This window comes from Plasmodium gallinaceum, assembly GCF_900005855.1.
Source record: "Plasmodium gallinaceum strain 8A genome assembly, contig: PGAL8A_v1_93, whole genome shotgun sequence".
NCBI lineage: Eukaryota > Apicomplexa > Aconoidasida > Haemosporida > Plasmodiidae > Plasmodium > Plasmodium gallinaceum.
In genome coordinates, this window is record NW_021628258.1 from 1 (window position 1) to 20025 (window position 20025).

Consider the following 20025-nt stretch of genomic DNA (forward strand, 5'->3'; position numbering starts at 1 on the left):
ATTAAGAATAGGTATTAATATTTATGAAATAATAATTAAGAACTGCATGGAAAATCCGAACTTATCCATGCACAGTTTAGGACCTAAAACATGGAAAGGTACAGAATACTTTATACAAGTAGCAATAGATCATCATTCACGTTTTATGGTGACTAATATAACTAATAAAACACCTAATTCTATGGACGCAATTAACATTATAAAGAAAACATGGATACCCATATTTGGATGCCCTATAAGCATTTTAACAGATAGCGGTTCAATTTATACTAGTCAAGAATTTCATGACTATATTACAAAAGAATTACAGGGTAAATGGTATCATACCAACGCATATTATCCACAAGGAAACGATATAAATGAAAGCTCTCATAAAAGCTTAGATTATATCATTAAAACTTTATATGAAGAAAAAGATCTACCTTTTTGTAGAAATAGTACAAAATGCAGTACTAATATGTAATAATACACCTCATGGAGCTATAGGAGAAACACTCTATTTTGCTATGTTTGGAATAGATTGTATCTGTCCAGAGTCTGCAAAATTAGTACGAGAAGCAACCTCTGAAATGAGGGTTATATACTTAAACGATAAATGGAAAAACATACATGAAGATGTTAATGAAATCAAAAGAAAACCTATAATTGAGAATAAAAATATTAAGGTTTAAGATATTATCTCATACGAATTATCCGAATACCAAAGGAATAAAATTAAGAAATATAGTAGGAATATACAATATAAACCATATTAGTGATTTCCTCATAGAGTAGCTAAAATTGAAAGCAGAATTATGAAAGCATTACTTATATATTATAGAGGTAAAGAAGTACAAATTCCAATGTCAAATATAAAATTGTTTAGTAACAAAACCAGGGAAATATATTAAAGGCAACTGCACAATTTAATACAAGTTACGAATAAAAATAAAAGGAATTTAAATCTGATGCATGATATAAAGTCTAAATATTACCTAGATATTCATAAATGGAGTAGTATCATAACGTGTGATATCAACGATAATCAGGACAAATATATTGAAAAAGGAGTACAAAAAGGAATTGATGTAATAAAACAATAATACAAAAATAACAAACTTTAAGTAATAACCATTACGTTCCCATGGTAGTTAATTATGATTAATAAAAGGCTTTATTAACCTTTTTGGAAAATAAAAGGACTAGTTAAATGAAGAATACGAAGTTGGTCATGCACATTCACATAAAAAAAAAATTGATGATTATTTTTTTTGTTTGTACTTTTTTTTAAAAAAAAAGTACAAAGACTGCCAGGAATAAAATTTGATAAAAACATGCAAAGATCGTCAGGAAAAAAATTGATTAAAAAAATCAATTAGAAAAATATTTGTTACCAATTAATAAATATAAAAAAAAAAAAAAAGAACAAAAAAGATTTTTTTTTTTGGTAATTAATTATTATTTTAATGAATTTTGTAAGAGAAAATTTTATACATATAAAAATAAAATTTTCATGTAATTAATATTTTTATAATTTTTGATATTTGTATATAATTGTTTATGTTTGTTAATTTAACAGCAATATATATTAATTGCTGAATGTAACTCATAATAAATAAAATAGTAATTTACAATTAATTAATAATTAATGTTAAATAAGGATTTAAATTGTTAATAAAAATAAAGATTTTTATTAAAGTAAATAAATGCCTATTGAAATTAAAGAATGCTGAATGAAGTAGATTACGTAAATAAGGATCACTCATTCAAAGCATATAAAATATATAAAAATACATCAAAACCTTAGAGGCAACTCTACATGCTCTTTATTAATTCGTTTGTTCAGTATTCTAATAAAGTCACCAACACCCAGTTAATAAAACATGCACAAATGTATAATAAATAAAAATAAAATTGTTTACTTTAAAATAAATAATTTTAAAAATAAGCACTAAATATATACCGATAACCAGAATTTAATTAATCCATACACAACAAATAAAATTACAAAAAATTTAAATCAACAAACAACCAATAACTATAATCATAATAAATTTATATCCTTTTTACATAACCTTCAGCCTTTTCCTCACAACATGCATATTCAAAATAAATATTATAAAATTCAACAATAAAATTTTTATAAAATTTAAACCATGCCATAATTTTCATACAGTCAACTTATCTTTTACTTTCTCTTTATTTTTAATATACTTATGTAATTATTAATCGTAATATTAACTTAATAATATAAATAAATAAAAATAATAAAAATTATAAAAAATTTTAAATAATTGTTAAATTTTTAATAATTAAAATTTATAAATATAATTACAATTATAAATATTCATAAAAAAATATGTTTCATCTTTAATATTCCCTTAAAAAAAATAAACAACCTTCATAAAAATAAAATAAAATAAAATACTTATAAAAATAAAATAAATTTACTTTTCTCACGGATTTTTTATGTAAATTATCTATTGTAATTTATCTTGTAAGAGCACAAATATATAAAAAAAAAAAAATTGAATAAAATAATTAATTTTATTTTTATTTATTTTTTTTTTATTTTTTTTTTTTTTTTTATAAAGAAATATCAATCAGTCCCTTAAATTCGACTCATATTTTCACTTATTTATTTTTTCGATATAAATATTTTTTTTCTAAAAAATTTTTGTTCGTAAACTATTGTTATTTTAATCTTCTAAAAAGATTATAAGAAATAATTGTAAAAAAAATAACCAAATAATAATTTGTGTTTCTTTTTGTTTATAATAAAAAATCCTAAAATAATAAAAAATATTTCCTTAAATAATGTTAGATATATATATATATATGTATATTACCAAATAAAAATTAATAAAAAAATAAAAAATTTAATATAATTTTAACGAAAAAAATAAAGTGCATTACCCACTAACATAAACTAATTTTTTTTTTTTTTTAATACATGTATTTCTATACAAATAAAACTAAATTATAGTGCACTTGTTTATCGCTAAAAACATAAATATTAAAATAATGAAAATTAGAGTAGTTTGATCAGTGTTTAAAATTTAATAATTTAACAACAAATAATGTAGCTTTTNTAAAATAGTATATTGTAGTTGCTGATTTTAGAATTTACATATATATATTTTATTTATTTTTTTTTTTGCTTATTTATATATTTTATGAAAGTATCAATTAGATCCTTTAAAAAAATAATTATAAATTATTATGTACATTATTTTATTTATATATAAATTCCATATACTACTTATAAAATTTTATTTCTTCATCTGTTCAAAATTCATTTTCAAAAAAATTTTGTATAAAAATATAATATAATAATTAAATTTTTTATTCAAAATATCAAAGTTAAATAATTGTATCATTATTTCTAACTTATATTTATATTCATATAATTATATAAAAAATTTAAGAAAATTCATAAAAAATCCTTAACATGATTTCTTTTTTTCATATAAATTTCATAGTATAATATAATGCTTTACTTTAACTATTGTTTTCTTTTTTTTTTTTCTTAATGTTAATCTTATAAATTAAGTTTTTATTTTATTTATCACAATTTTTCATTCTTTTTAAAAATTAATTACATCATTATTATATGGAAATTACAATAATTTAATATTTTACATAAATAGAAAATAAAAAAATTCTTCTGCTCCGAATTGTTATTTTATATTACATAAAATGACATTTTCACATATAAACAACTTTATGATATAGTTATTACATAAGTACAAGTGTTGTCATTTCTACATAGAAATTATAACAATTTCCTCATGTTATTTAAATATTCATTGGTACTGCAAAATAACAAAAATAGTAGTATTAAATTTTTTAGTCAAATTATATTATTTTTCTTTAATTGGATTATTGAATACCTTTTTAATGTATGATAAAATTTAAATGTAAAATAAATGTATATTATATATATTACCTTTTTCTCTTCCTCAAATTTTTACTTTTATACGTTATTGATATAAAAATTTATTTTTTTTAATAAATCATTTTTTAATGTTATTACAGAATATTTTAAGAAAACCTAGTTGTGATATAATAATCATGAGAAAAAATTCTACCTCAAAAAATGCAAGATTATTATCACAATCAGAAGAAATTCCCTGCATATCAAATCAAATAAATGCAACAGAAAACAATGCTAATTTATCTAATGATACAATTCCTTTCAAGACAGAAATTCAAACATTTATGAATGATACTTATAATGAATTTGAATTTTATCTTCAAGATGATAAAATTACTAATTTCACAGAAAAATGTCAAAAGGTATCTACATACATAGATTGGAGAGGCATGGATTATGTTAATTTGCTATTAAGTAAAAAAGAAAATTATAATATCTCATGCCTCGTTGAAGATTGGAATGAAAAACAAAATTCTTTTGAAACACGTGTACCTACAGAAGCAAATTCAACATGTAATATTGGAAAGTTTCATTATTGTCCTCTTTTGAATAAAAATAATAACTGCACTAGCCCTTATGAAAATAAAGATCTACCAATAAGCACAACATTAACATACAATCAACTCAATGATGATATATATTATATTAATAAATCTCAAATTATTGATCAAAGACGGTCTATGTTTTACAATCTTACTTATGATATATCTAATTACTATTTCGATGCATATAATGAAGATAAATCTGAACTTAATTGTGCAAAGTGGAGTATGTATATATATAAGAGAGGGAAGCTATTTGTTAATATGATGAACAATGAAATTCATTCCGAGGAGATTTATAGAAGGGATTCTATTAATGTATGGAATACTTTTAGTCAAAGTTTGCAACAATTTACATTAGAAGAGACACAAAATCGATGTGATATGACAGCATTAATTTATAAAATTAAAGAGAAAGAAAAATTAACTAAATCATATGATTTAGAATGGGTTCTTTCAGATAACAATATTAATGGATCTAATCCAACTCCAGGTGATACAATTTCATTATCAGATAACTCGCAGTCTTCAAGTGGAATTCCCAGTAAATCACATAATTTAACACCAAGCCCATTACATAATAATGATTATACATTTACTGGGGTAAAAAATAATAGTATGTCTACAAATACACAAGTAATTGATACTATACAACCATTAAAAGCAGAAAACCAAACTACACAAGAAACCATAACCACAACTTCTCCAGAAGTTACAGCACAACCTAATCTTTTATCCAAAGTTACTACACCTCAATATAACTCATATACAAGTAAAACTTCACCTTCAGATTCTCCCTTAAGTAGTATTGAGTCTTCCGCAAGTAATAATACACATTTTTCAGCAAAGAAAACTACACCTTCAGTTAGTATTCAGACTTCCACGGAGAGTAAAACTATTATCGCAACTGAGCATGGACTTTCACATGATAAGAATATCACTGAACCTAATGAAAATGGTACTATATCACTTTCTGTAAATAAATCATTATCTAATGCAGATAGCTATACCAGTTCTCCTACAATTATTCCTTCATCATCTACGAATGACTCTATATCTCAATTAACAGATAACACTATTCATTCTCCAACTAGTCCTAATGCTTCCAAAATTAGTAGTACATTTCCTACATCCTTATCTCCCTTGGAAGCTGTACCTTCTTCTAATGGCACTACATCTTTTCCATATAGTTCTACACCTCCTACGACTCTACCTACTCCTGAAACTAAAACTGAATTTTTCGCAAATAAATCTATATCTTCAAATGATACAATGGTACATTCTACTACCCCATCTAAATCCTTATTATTTCCAGTTGCAAATCCATCTCCTAGCACAATAACTGATTTTCCTATAACACATAGTAGTATAGCATCATTGGAAACAAATAATCCCATAACACAAAATCTACAAAATACACCAGCCTTTTTCAAACAAGATAGCCAAATTATACCTCTAAATATAACTCAAAATAATACAATAGGAAATAATGTAATTTCCATTCCTTCAGGTACCGCTTTTTTAAATAAATCTACCTTGCAACCCCCATTGGAAAATAATACTGAAGTTACACCTACAGTTAAAACTACAGGAAATGTGTTAATAACAATCGCTCCAATAGGTATAATCCTTTTAGGAATTATTCTCCTATTAATTCTTGTCTACAGAGTAAGATATAAATAATAATTAAAAATGAAAAAATATATAAGTTTAAAATACTAAATTTTTTAAGAAAATTTTTATAATTTTTTAATTTTTAATTTGAATTATAGTGCACTCCTATTGGATCTTGGTTACGCAATCGTAGATCAAAAAAAAAAAAAGTAAAAAAAAAGATTAAGAAAATTTCAAAGGAACCAATATTAATGTCTTCAAGTGATTTAAAGAATGAACCAATAAATAGTGGAAAATATTCGTTGTTGCACCAAGAAAATCATTTACCACTATGTGAGATTAGTTTTGAAAGTGAACAAAATTTGAAATATAGACAGACTAAAAAATTCAAGAAAAGTGAAAATAAACATATTGGTGAAGTTGTGGAATTGTCAATGTTAAAAAATGAACTTCCAATAAAAGAAGATAAATTAAATGAAGGTGATCCTAAAAATGAAATTGAAGAAGATGAATTGGATATGAATAAATCTACAAATAAAATTAAAAAAAAAAAATTAATTAAAAATGGATTAGAAAAAAATGCCGTTCATGTTGTAGGATATTCCAGAAATAATACATTAAATGATGAAGAAATAAATGAAATAAATGTAAAAACTGAAAAATTTCTGTATGAAAATGAATTGAAAAATTCAGGAAATAATGTGTCAATCAATAGTGAAGTGTGCAACTTGAATACAAGGAAAAATACATATATTATAACATTACTAGAGCATAAAAAAGAAGAATGGGAATGGATTAAAAATGAATTTTTAAGAATTTGCATAGAAGTGTTTGAGAAAGACGAAAAAACTACTTATCTAAAAGAAGCGGGCAATAATTTAATAAAGGAAAGAGAAGAAGAAAATAGTATAATTGTGACAGAAAAAAATAGAAGTATTCTAGATAAATGGAAAAAAGAAGAATGGTTCATTAATTTGAAAAAAGAATGGAAGAAAGAAGAAGAAAAACATTTAGCATATTTAGAAGAATATGAGATTGAAAATTTAACAGTGGAAGAAAAAAGTAATATAATGTTAGAAAAAAAGAAAAAAGCATGGAGAAAGTGGTTAGAAAAACAAAGAGAATATTCAAATGAATATAAAAAGCAGGATTGGTTTAGGAAGTTATTGGAAGAATATGAAATGGTTGGAATTTATAAAAATATAATGGAAGAAAAAATTGAAAAAATAAGTGTAAAAAAACAAGAGAATGAAATAAATAATGAAATAGTTAAATATGAAATGAAGAAAAGTTTGATACAAAAAATGTTAATAGATATATATATGATGGTATTAGAGGAATGTAAAAAGGAAGAATTGGAAAGAGAAAAAGATGAATTATTTAAAACAAACACAGAAGGATTAGGAATACAAAGAAATTTAGATGAAGAAGTAAATATAGTAAAAAAAATAGAAGAAGAAAGAAGATGGAATTGTTTATTAGAAAAAAAAAAAGAGGATATAGAAAAATGGAAAAGAGAAAGATGGTTTGTAGAGCTAATGCTAGAATGGAGTGATAATGAACAGAAATATTTAGAAGAATTAAATAAAAAAATGCTGGAAAAAAAAAATCAGGAAAGAATAACAAATATTGCTTTAGAAAGGCAGAAAATTGTATTGAAAAAACATTGGGATGATATTCGTAAAAAGTGGATAGAAAATGATAACAAAGAAGAATGGTTTACAAAATTGGTTGATGAAGTTGAAAGTAAAGAGAATGAATATAGAAGTGAAATTACTAAAAAGAATATAGAAATGAAAAAGGAAAATGAAAAAAATAGAGAAAAAGGTGAATCAATAAGAGAGATTAATAGAAAAGTAAAAGAAGTGAAAAAATATGAAAAGACTCATCTAGAAGATACAGATGAAAGGATTAATTCCATAATGATGAAAAAAAAATTAATGTGGAAGACTATAGTAGAAATACACATGATTGTATTAGAAGAATGTAAAAAAGAGGAGTGGATGTTGAATAGAGGAAAATTTTTAGAAGCCTGTTTAGAAGAATTTAAAAATGAAGATAAAGGAAAATATACAAAAAAAATAGAAAATGATTTAATATTAATTGGAGAAGAAGAAGAAAACATTAGTACAATAATGTTAGAGAAACAAAAACTCCTTTGGAAAAAATGGGTAGAAAGAAATAAAAGTATGTTAGAGAAATGGAAAAGAGAAGAATGGTTTATTAATTTAAAAAAAGAATGGGAAAATGAACAAAAANTAATGGGAGAAGAAGAAGAAAACATTAGTACAATAATGTTAGAGAAACAAAAACTCCTTTGGAAAAAATGGGTAGAAAGAAATAAAAGTATGTTAGAGAAATGGAAAAGAGAAGAATGGTTTATTAATTTGAAAGAAAAATGGGAAAAAGAACAAGAAGAATATGAGGAATTAACAAAAGAATCAGAAACCATAGAAATAGAAGCAGGAAAAAATCCTATGCTAGAGAAACAAAAAAGAATATGGAAACAATGGCTAAAAAAACAAAGAATGTGGTTTATAGAACATAGCGAGGACAAATGGTTTAATGATTTACTAGCTGAATATGAAAAAGAAGAATGTAAGGAAAGAATAACTAAAATAAATACGAGAAAAGTGAAGGAAATTCGTGAAAACATGGAGGAGTTAGAACAAGACGGAAACAATGAAATGAAGAAATCTAGAAAAAAGAAAAAGTTAATACAAAATGTGTTGATAGAAATACATATGATGGTATTAGATGAATGTAAAAAAGTGGAATGGGAAAGAGAAAAGGATGAATTTTTTAAAACAATTATGAATGAGGTAAGAATACAAGAAAATTTTGATGAAGAAGCAAATATATTAGAAAAAATAGAGGAAGAAGAAAGTTGAAATTATATATTAGAGAAAAAAAAAAGAGGAAATGGAAAAATGGAAAAAAAAAAAATGATTTGCATAGTTAGCATTAGAAATGAAAAATAATGAAAAAGAATATATGAAGGAAATAATTGAAGAAATGTTAGTAAAAAAGAACGAAAATATAGTAAAAAAAATTAGTGTTTGAAAGAAAGAATATTATGTGGAAAAAATATTTGGGAGATATTCATAGAAAGTGGACACAAAACAATAATAAAAATATGTATATAAAGCAAAAAAAAAAAATAAAAATTATGAAACTGAAGAAATGCATGAATCAATATAAAAAATTCTAGAAATGATCAATAAATTTTATTATTCATCTTCTTGAATATTTATTAATAAATAAATTTAAATATTTTTAGATGTTTAGTTACTGATTTATTGACTATTCATTGATTTCATTATAATATTGATTTGTTAATTTCTTGTTCAATAACTTTCCTAGTATTGAAAAAATGAATTAATAAAAAACATGTAGAAATTAGCCATGCTTATTTTATTAAGAATAAAATAAATTATTACATAATTCTTTTATTTACATTAATATTAAATTTTAGCTCTTTTATTTATTATTTAAGTTTATTTGTTCCATATAAATGTAATATTTAAAATTATATTTTTTAAGTTTTAATGAAAAAAAAAATAATATACATCGCATTACGAAAAAAAAAAATTATTTTTTTTTATTAAAAGAAACTTTTTTTTCTATTAAAAAATAAAACTATCATCATTTTTTTTTAATAAAATTTCTGTAGTTTTTAGGATTATGAAACTCAAAAAAAATTAAATATTATTTTTTATGATTTTAAATACACACAAAAAAAAAATAAATATAATATGTTACTTTTTTTTTAACGTGATGATTTTTTAATACTCCATTCAATGATGTTGTGATTTATTAATTAGCTATTTAAAGTAATTTATAGTGCTTTAGATAGTCAAATTAATTGAGTATGCAAAGTGATCCGTATTTGTCATTTTATTGTAAAAGTAGTTTATGTAAGTTATTTTATACTTATTATATAAATATCAATTTATAATAAATTTAATGCATTGGATCGTTAACTACCTATTCGGTGGTTTTGCTAGGGCACTAGATAAATATATTAATAAAGAGCATGTAAAATTATCTCTACTAATATAATGAATTTGTGAATAATTTTAAATGCTATAATATAACTGTATTTATGTAATCTACTTTGCTAAGCATTCTTTATTTTCAATAAACATTTGTTTACTTTAAGAAATATCCTTATTTAAGAATCCAAATACTTATGCAATATAGATCTTAACAAAATATATTTTAACTCATAATGTTGTGAATAATTTTAAGCAACTCAAGTCTGCTGATTCCATGTTAGCTAACATAAATAATTAATTAGATGCAATTAAATTATATAGATACTACAAACATGTATATTTTATTATTATGTATGTAAAATTTATTCATAAAAAAGAAACTAAAAATAAAAATTAATTGCAAAGAAACTCTCTCAAAAATAAATTATTTTTCATTTCTTTCGAACAATATTTTTTCTCAACCATAAAATTTTTTTTTTTATTTATCCAGTGCTTGCATGTCTAACTTCATGTTTTCCAAACAGTTAGATATTTTAATTCTCAATAAAAATTAATAATTCCCATTGTTAACCACACATCTATTATTAAATTCACAGTTTTTAACATACTTATTAGTAGTTTCCACACAAAACTATTAAAAATTGTTACGTTTACACATCTCCTAAAAATAAATTATAAAAATAAAATTATTTCTTTTTTAAAAATGAAAATGCATATATAATATTTTTTTATGAAATTTTTACTAAAATATTCATTTATTGATCTACTATTCAATGACTTTGTTAGAATATTGAACAAAAAAATTAATAAAGAGTATGTAGAATTATACTAATTTAATGAGTTTATGTATGATTTTAATGCTATAAACAGGTAAATTTTTTACATATGAATAGCCTATTTCATTGAGCATTTGCTGTTATTAAGAGACATTTATTTGCCTTAATAAAAATCTTATATTTTTATTAAAAATTTAAATCATTAGTTATTTATTTTCGTTATATATATCTTATTTATAATAGCACGAATAGTTTTTAGAAATTCAAATATATTCCTCTCAAATTAATAAACATTAATAATTAACAAAACATAGAATAAAATATATAAATACTACAATACATGAAAATTTTATTGTTATATGTATAAAATTTTCTCTTACAAAATTAAAAAAATCTTTTTTTTTTTTTTTTTTTTTATCGTATTCTTATTGGTAACAAATCTTTTTCCAATTGATTTTTTTTTATCAAAATTTTTCCTGGCGATCTTTGTACTTTTTTTTAAAAAAAAGTACAAACAAAAAAAAAGTGATCATGATTTTTTTTTTTTTTTGTATGTGCATGACCAACTTCGTGTTCTTCATTTAATTAGTCCTTTTATTTTACAAAAAGTTTAATAAAGCCTTTAATTAACCAACATGCACTTTATTAATCTGTTCAATATTATAGCAGAATGATTAATAAAAAGGATTATGAACCTTTTGAGGATAAAACGTGATAGTTATACGGAAAATAAATAACCATACAAGCGTTAGATTAAAAAAAAAAAGGCTGAAAAGATAAAAAGAAAAACAAAAAAAAATATATAAGTATTTTTTTTCTTTTTAACAAAAGAGTTTCTTCTGCATGTAATTTATATTATGAATTTTAAAGAGATATTTTAAGAAAAGAAGTATAATAAAATTTTCATGTGTTTACTATTTATATAATTTCAATTTGTATTTTATTAATTGTGTACGTTTGTTAATTTTAATACAATGTAATTAAGTGTTAAACATTATTTGTAACATTTTAATTAAAAATATATGTAAGTACAAATAAATAATTAATAAGAATTTATGTCTTTAATAAGAATAATGCAATTCTTTTTAAATTAATGAGTACCTCTTAAAACCTAATAAATACTCAATGAAATAGACCATATATAACGCGCTTTACTGGTTTACAACATTAAAATTATATTTAAATTCATTAAATCCGTTGAAGCAACTCTACATGTAATTTACTAATTTATTTGTTTAGTACTCTAGCAAAGTTATCGAACAGTCAACAAATTATTCACAAAGTCATTCAATAAGAAATATAAAAATAATAAACCAAGTATTAAACATACAATGTAATAAAAACCATGTATAATGGATTTTATTAATTTTAACTGGTTTAAGAAAATATATATTCTATAATTAAGTTTTATACATATTGATTATATAATTGGTTAATAATGGACTTTATTAACCTTTTTTAGAATAATAATTATCCATACAAGCATTGGATAAAAAAAAAAAAATTAGTCAACTTTTTTTTATAAATTTTTTTTTTTTGAAGGAGAAATAATTAGTTTTGAGAATTGATGAATAATTTTAGGTTATTAAAATTTAATTTTTGTGATGCATATAATTTTTGAGAATTAATTCTGATTATTATTTGAAAAAGAAAATGTTATATTAACACTAATTAATTTTTCATGTTTTTTTTATTTATGTAAGTTAATTTTGTGTTCTAATAATTACTCATTTATATTAAAAGAAAGATATGAATTTCTAAACATCGTACATAACATCATAAATAAGGCATGTTAAATTAAATATCGATAATTAATGAGAATTTTAATTATTAGTAAAAGTATAGGATTTTGGTTAAAGTAAATAAATATTTCTTAAAAATAAATGTTCATTGAAGTAGGTTACATATATAAATTTTACTAGTTTGCAGAATTAAAATTAAGTTTAAATTAATTAAATTAGTGAAGGTAACTATACATAATTCTTATTAATCCTTTTGTTCAACACTCTTTCAAATCATTGATCTGCAATTAATAAATCGATAAATGAGCATTTATGATTTTTTGAGGAATTTATTAATTTAATAAAAATTGTCCTTATTCTTACTAAAAATCTAAATCTTCTTTAAAATTATTTATTGTGTGTAAAATATTCTTTTAAAATAAATTAACAAAATTAAAATTAGAGTTACTGTTTTTTAAAAATATATAAAAATTAAATAACAATAATAAAAAAAAGCCTTTTTCTTCTTCTTTTTCTTTTTAAAGTTTTAATTTATTTTTTGTTAGCTTAAAAATTAGATCAACTGATAAAATTCAACAGAACATTTATAGCCATAGAGTAAAATATATAAAATAAAAATAATCAATAGCCTTTTTTTTTTTTTATTTAATGAATGTTCATGCCATTCTATTTTCTCTATAAGATTCTATTGTTTCATATAAACTTATTAATATTTTTTATTAAAAAATAGATAAACGTTTATTGTTTCAGAAGTATTTTCTTACTTTATTGAAAATTTATCCATATTTTGATTAAAACTTTAATCATCTTTAAAATTGTCGATCACTTGTAAAATAAATTTTTTTAAAGAGACATCATAATTTTAATTAAAGTTATTAAAAGTAAATGAATATTAAATATTAATAAAAATAATATATTTTTTATATTTCTTTAAAATGTTCATATAATTTTTAATTATTCTTAGATCAATTCAACTTACAAAATTTAATATCTAAATAAATAAAAATCCCTTCAATAACTCAAAAAAACAATTTTTTTTCTTTTTTTTTAATTAAAATCAAGTAATAAACAACTAATAAAAACATTTAACAATAAAAATAAGATTCTTTTTTCTTTTGTTAGAAATTTTCTGAGATATATAACATATTTTCCATGTTATGTTTTAATATTCTATAAGAGGTTAATAATATCTTTTATTAAACACTACATTACTGCAAAAACCGGTTAATATAATTATTGTTAATAAAATTTCTGAAGTGTTTTGAATTTATTGTTGTAATTCATGTTGATAATTTTATCTTACGATTTTTTTCTATATCAAGAAGTCCAGTGTTTTTAAGTGCATATGTAATATAAAAATAAGTTAGTGTAGTTTCTATTACCCATTAAACAGTAATAAAAACATTAAGTTGATATATTTTTGTTTAAAGTGTTAAGAATATCATATAAAATAAACTGTAGATTTAATATTGTATATTGTATTTATTGATTTATTAATTGCATATTCAATGATTTTTCTAAAGTATTGAATAAACATATTAATAAAAAGTACGTAGAGTTATCTCTACTAATTCAATGAATTTAAGTATAACTTTAATGCTATATACCAGTAAAATGTATATATTTACTTTACTTTATTGAATGTTTATTGCTTTTAAGAGACATTTATTTATTTTGATAAAAATACTATATTTCTATTAAAAATTTAAATCCTCTTTAATTATCAATTTTAATTATATTTGCTTTATAATGTTATAAGTATTATTTAGCAATTCAAATATATATATCTACTAAATTAACAAAATAAAAAATAAATTATATTAATAATACAAAATACAAAAATTTATCATCGTTTATATAAAATTTTCTTATATAAATTTAAATAAAATATATTATGAAAAAATTTTTTAGTAAACAATCTTCCTTTTAATTTTTCAACTATTTAATCTTTTCACAAAAAATAAACTTTTTTGTGTATTTTTAATTTACAAAAAAAAAAAATTAACAATTTTTCTTTTTCTTTATCTAGTGGTTACACAACTAACCATTAATTTTTCCTACAACTGTTACTTTATATTCTCAAAAAGATTAATAATTCCTTTTAATACTCAATCATGTAATTTTCACTTATTTATGACAAGATATTTTTCTGAAATGACAAAAATAGAAATTATTTTAATTCTTCTTTATTAATTCATATGTTTATTATTCTAACAAAATATATTTTAAATATAAAATTAATAAATAAACATATAGAAAATTTAAACCCATTTATACAAAAAGAAAGCATATATCAGTTGAGAAATTTAAGCATAAAAAAATTTTCATTACAATTTTGTATATCGTATATACATACCTAGATATGAAATTTTTTGAATATTTATAATTTATTTATTATAATAAAAATTTTTCCTATGGATTCTAATAAATATATGAAATATAAAATATAAATTCCTTATTATTAATTTTGTATTTCTTTTGTAAGAATACTTGATATTTTTAGTAAAAGTAATGATTTTCCTTTTTTATCATTAATTTATTTTTCCTACAAAAAAAAAAAAAATATAAAATTTTGTTAATTTAATGCACACTGATTTTTATTTACCTTTTCATTTTTTATATATTAAAAAATTAAAAAATATAATGTATATATTTATAAGCATTACTATACTAAAATGTTTTATAAATAACCTACTTCTCTTTTTTCTAAAAGTCCTATATAAAAGGCAAAAAAAAAAAATGAATATAACTAGAAAAGACATAAAAGACATTGCAAAGAGTGCAGTATTATCAAAACTATTTTTATGAGAAATATCCTTATGCTTTAATGACATCACGGGTAAATTTTTTGAATTTGGCTCTATGATATGTATTGACCTTAATTTATTTATTGGCCTTATGTTATTTATTGGCATTATGTTTTTTATAACACTGATTTCTTCATATTCACATTGAAAAAATTCATCAAAAGCACGGCTTATGCACATATATGGAGTGCATACAGGATTTAAATTTTCTTTTAAGCAACTACTGGGAAGATATATATAATTTCTTTTTAAAATAGGATACTCATTATAATCTAATCTAATTAAATGTCCACTATAATTCGCATCGGAACAATGCAATTGATCATTATTCATTTTTTTACATATGGTATACCTTTTATTACAATGTGAAATGTATTTTGTTTTCATATGATGGCAGTAATGTTCTTTAAATATTAACTCATCATATTTTGATTTAATAATTTTATGATTGGGGTTTTTTAAACTAATATTAATTTTTTTATTTTCTTCATTAATAATGTCATAAGATTTAAACGTAAGACTTCTTCCAAAATATTCTATATTAACGGCTTCGCATAATGTTAACTTTTGATTTATATTTCTAAGGCGGCATAAATATGTTTTATCTGGATATTTATTATGATGTGGATTATATTCATACAGAAGCAAAATACCATCTTTATCATTATTTGAAAGAATAATTATCCTAGAATGAAAATTTGCTGGAGTAAATTCGTATGTAAATAAATTTTTTGAAAGATCATTTAAATTATTATTTGACGTCTTCTTTATATCAACTACTGGTCTTTCAATTCTACAATATGATGCTTCAAATTTATTTAGATTTATTTCACATATATTCATAAAACATTTGGTAAGATCTCCTTCAGAATGTTCACATCCCTCATTATTTAAAAATGCCATTTTTAAAATTAAAATAAGGCATATATATTTTTATTACTTTTTACTAAGATTTTTGTGAATTTTTCCTTAATAGCTTTTGTAGAATTATTTTTTTTTTTTTTAATATTTCATTTTCTTATAAGTTTTATTTTACTTCTTATAAAAAATATAGTTTCTAGTACAATATATAATATTTACAAAAATTCAAAACTCTTCTAATCTCTTATTTAAATATTGAAGTTTATGTATATTTTTTTTTTTAAAGATACGTTCCTATAAAATCTAACATTTATGGGATATATATTTTTAATACATATTATTGTTAGGATTTTTTTTCTACAGAACATAAACAAAAAATTTTAAAACTTTTTTGTATCGTAATTTTAATATAAAATAATTGCAATATTTATTCAGAGATTTTTCCAGTAATAATTTATTCTTTTTAAGAAAATAAAAAATAATTTTAAATATATATAATAAAATGTTTTCTTAATTATCTAAGAAATATAAATAAAAATGGCATAGTATTAGTGCTTGCAGTATAATTAAAATTACAATTATATAATATTATGTTAAAAGTATTTATAATATAATATTTTTAACAGTTTCAATGTCAATAGATAATTAACAATAATATATTAATTTGTTATAACAGCTAATGTTTAGGTAAAATAAATAGAAAAAAAATAAAATTTCACATGCAAATAGTCTTTTTATCAGCAAATAACAATATATAAATAAAAAATAAAAAATAAAAGAATAAAATAAAAGAATGCGTATATATATATTTATTTATTATTATAATTGAAATATACCTAAATTAAGTTTTAATTTACATAATAATGATAATATTGAAAAAATATTTAATTCATTTTTATAATTATATAAAGAATTTAAGTTAAATGTTAGTATTAAATAAAAGAGAAAAAGCGAAAACATAATAGAATATTGTTCACAAAAAAAAATCTTTTCTAAAAAAAATTGATAAGAGAGATATAAAAACTGTAAAAAAAAAAAAATTGAATGAAAATATAAAATTTATTTATTTATAATGTAATTTACGTTGAAGTTATTATGAAAAAGAGGTTATATCCAAGTTATATGTGATTGAATCTTAAGCTTTGACATATGACTAATAAAGAATATTATTGACCTTTTTGAATTTTTAATATGATGAATGAAAATGAAAAAATGAGTTTTATGTGCATGTAAAATATTCTAAAATATATATAGTTTAAAATACCTATCTGGTTAATAAATGATATTAACCTTTTATGATTTAATAGTAAATTATGAGGAAATAAGTTATTCGTTATAAAGGATATTTAAAGAAATAGATAAATGAAAAAAAAAAATTTTTGACATCTTATAATTTTTTTTTCTTTTATATTTTCTTCAATTTTTTTTTTTTATTTAGATTGTTAAATAATACGTTTTATTGTATATGGGTTAAATTTTATAATAGAGTCAATTTTAGAAACCATCAATAATAAAGTTCAAAACTTAAAAGAAAACAAAAAGTATTTAGTTTTTATTAATATTTAAATTTAAAATATTTTTCAAAAGCTGTTAATAACTTTAATTTAATTTATTTTAAATTATTATTTTGAATATAATTAATAGATTTAATGAGAATTTAAGCTTTTAATAAAAATAACCTTGTATTAATTAATTAAATGCCTCTAAAACAGTAAATATTGTATTATTTAAACTATATACCTAAAATTTAATTTATTATAATAGAAATATATTTTTATAACAGTTAAAACTAGTAAGAACCATCATATGTGCTCTTTATTATTATGTTCATTCAATGATATATCGAAACTATTGAATAGATTAATAAATAATATATACATTATACATCATATTACACTAATATTAATATACTGATATATTGAATGAACGAATTAAGAATATATACCTTAGTCTCTACTAGTTTTACCTGTTGTAAATATATATTTCTATTATAATAAAGTAAATTTTATACATATAATTTACATAAAACAATATTTATTGTTTTAGATGCGTTTATATAATTAATATAAAGTTATTTTTATTTCTATTAGAAGCTTAAATTAGTATTCAAGCTATTAATTATATTCAAAATAATATTTTAAAATAAATAAATTCAAAGTAATTAGAAATTTTATAAAAATACACTAAATTTAAGTGTTAATAAAAATTAAATCATTTTTGTTTTCTTTTAAACTTTTATTAAACTTTTGGTCGTTCCAAAAATTAGTTTGATTAATTAAATATAAAATCTAAATGAATAAAAATTCCTAACAACTTAAAAAAAAATAATTTTTTTTTATTAAATTAAAATAAAATAATCATAATTAGAAAATTTTATATGCAACATAAAGAACAAAAATTTTCATTTTTCTTTTTTTAGTTATTTACTTAATTAAATGACACCCTTAAACAACAAATATGTTATTTTCCATACAATTTATTATCTCTCATTTCGTAAAATTTTAATTATATCTTTTATTGACCAATATTATACAAAAGTTTTTGAACAAATAATTAACAAATCAATGTCCCAATATTTGAATTTTCTTAGGTTAATAAAGGATATCATTGAAATTTTTTAAATATTAGTAAAGTATAAATAAAATAAAAAGATAGATATAAGTTTTTGACATTTGAAAAAATATATCACATAAGTAGTTAAAAAAAAAAAATAATAGCTATATATTTTTGTTCATAGAAAAAATTTTTAGAATGAATTTATTATTTTTTGAATAAAAAATTAAAATTTATTAAAAGGATATTTAAATAACTTTTATAGAAAGTTACTGTAGTAATAATATTATTTCACATACAATAAATGATCTATGTTTAATGTTTAGATTCTTAAATAACTTATATTTAATTAACTTATTTAAATGTTCTTTAAACTAACTGATGTAATAGGAATAAATAATATATTAATCCTTATATTTTATTTAGAAGATAGGTCATCAAATATAAGCTATATATTTCATGTTATTTAATTTAATTATATAAAGATTACATATTATTGATAAAAAAATTCTTTCACAACTATTAAGATTTGTAAAGAATAGTCTACTTAATATTGATTTGTTTTTTCATTATTTGGTTAATAAAATATATTATTAACATTTTTGGAATAACATATAGTAACTTCATGGAAGTATATATAGCAAGTAATAAATATTCTACAGTTTAAAAAAAAAAAGACTTTTACATAAAATCAATAACAAAGATTTATATTTTTAATAAAAATAAAGTGATTTTTATTAAAGTAAATAAATTTTCCTAAAACCAATAAATTATAAAAATTGTAAGTTACATAGTTTGTTAGTTTGTATTATCAACGTAATTTTTACAACAATTAGTAGAAGCTATGCATTCTATTTATTAATTTTTCTTTTCAATATTGTAGTAAAATCTTTAAGAATCATGTTAATAAATCATAATACTGCAAAATTCCTTAAGCAAGTAAATATTAGATTACCCTTTTTAGGATAATTGTTAATAGATCTATGGAGAAAATAAAGTCAGCTATACATATTCACAAGTTCAAAAATTAAAAAAAGCTATTTTTAATTTTTTTTTATTTTTTTTTTGTTTGTTGTAGGTTAATAGAAAAATATATTGTCGGTNATTAATTTATTTGACTTTCAAATGTTCTTTTTACAAAATTTGTTATTATAATTTCATTTATGAAAATACCTATCTTCACTTTTTCTTTTGAATTTAAGTACTTAACAAATTT

The 20025-nt window shown here is 20.2% G+C and overlaps 2 protein-coding genes across 2 annotated transcripts, besides 6 other annotated features; one reads left to right on the forward strand and one right to left on the reverse strand.

Moving 5' to 3' along the window:
* The first annotated feature begins 77 nt into the window (after positions 1 to 77).
* Positions 78 to 1863: a repeat region.
* Positions 1864 to 4053: 2190 nt separating this feature from the next.
* PGAL8A_00324700 (surface-associated interspersed protein (SURFIN)) lies at positions 4054 to 8963 on the forward strand (the record flags this gene model as incomplete). The annotated part of the gene is made up of 2 exons (XM_028672273.1): positions 4054 to 6126; positions 6231 to 8963. The coding sequence occupies 2 exons, from the start codon at positions 4054 to 4056 to the stop codon at positions 8961 to 8963; spliced, it is 4806 nt and encodes a 1601-aa protein (XP_028528842.1).
* A 1079-nt stretch (positions 8964 to 10042) lies between these two features.
* Positions 10043 to 10446: a repeat region.
* Positions 10447 to 10819: 373 nt separating this feature from the next.
* Positions 10820 to 11234: a repeat region.
* Positions 11235 to 11618: 384 nt separating this feature from the next.
* Positions 11619 to 12112: a repeat region.
* Positions 12113 to 12486: 374 nt separating this feature from the next.
* Positions 12487 to 12888: a repeat region.
* Positions 12889 to 14073: 1185 nt separating this feature from the next.
* Positions 14074 to 14515: a repeat region.
* A 604-nt stretch (positions 14516 to 15119) lies between these two features.
* On the reverse strand, positions 15120 to 16298 carry PGAL8A_00324800 (fam-e protein; the record flags this gene model as incomplete). The annotated part of the gene is made up of 2 exons (XM_028672274.1): positions 15120 to 15133; positions 15284 to 16298. 2 exons carry the CDS (start codon positions 16296 to 16298, stop codon positions 15120 to 15122), a joined length of 1029 nt encoding a protein of 342 aa, XP_028528843.1.
* Between the last annotated feature and the right edge of the window lie 3727 nt (positions 16299 to 20025).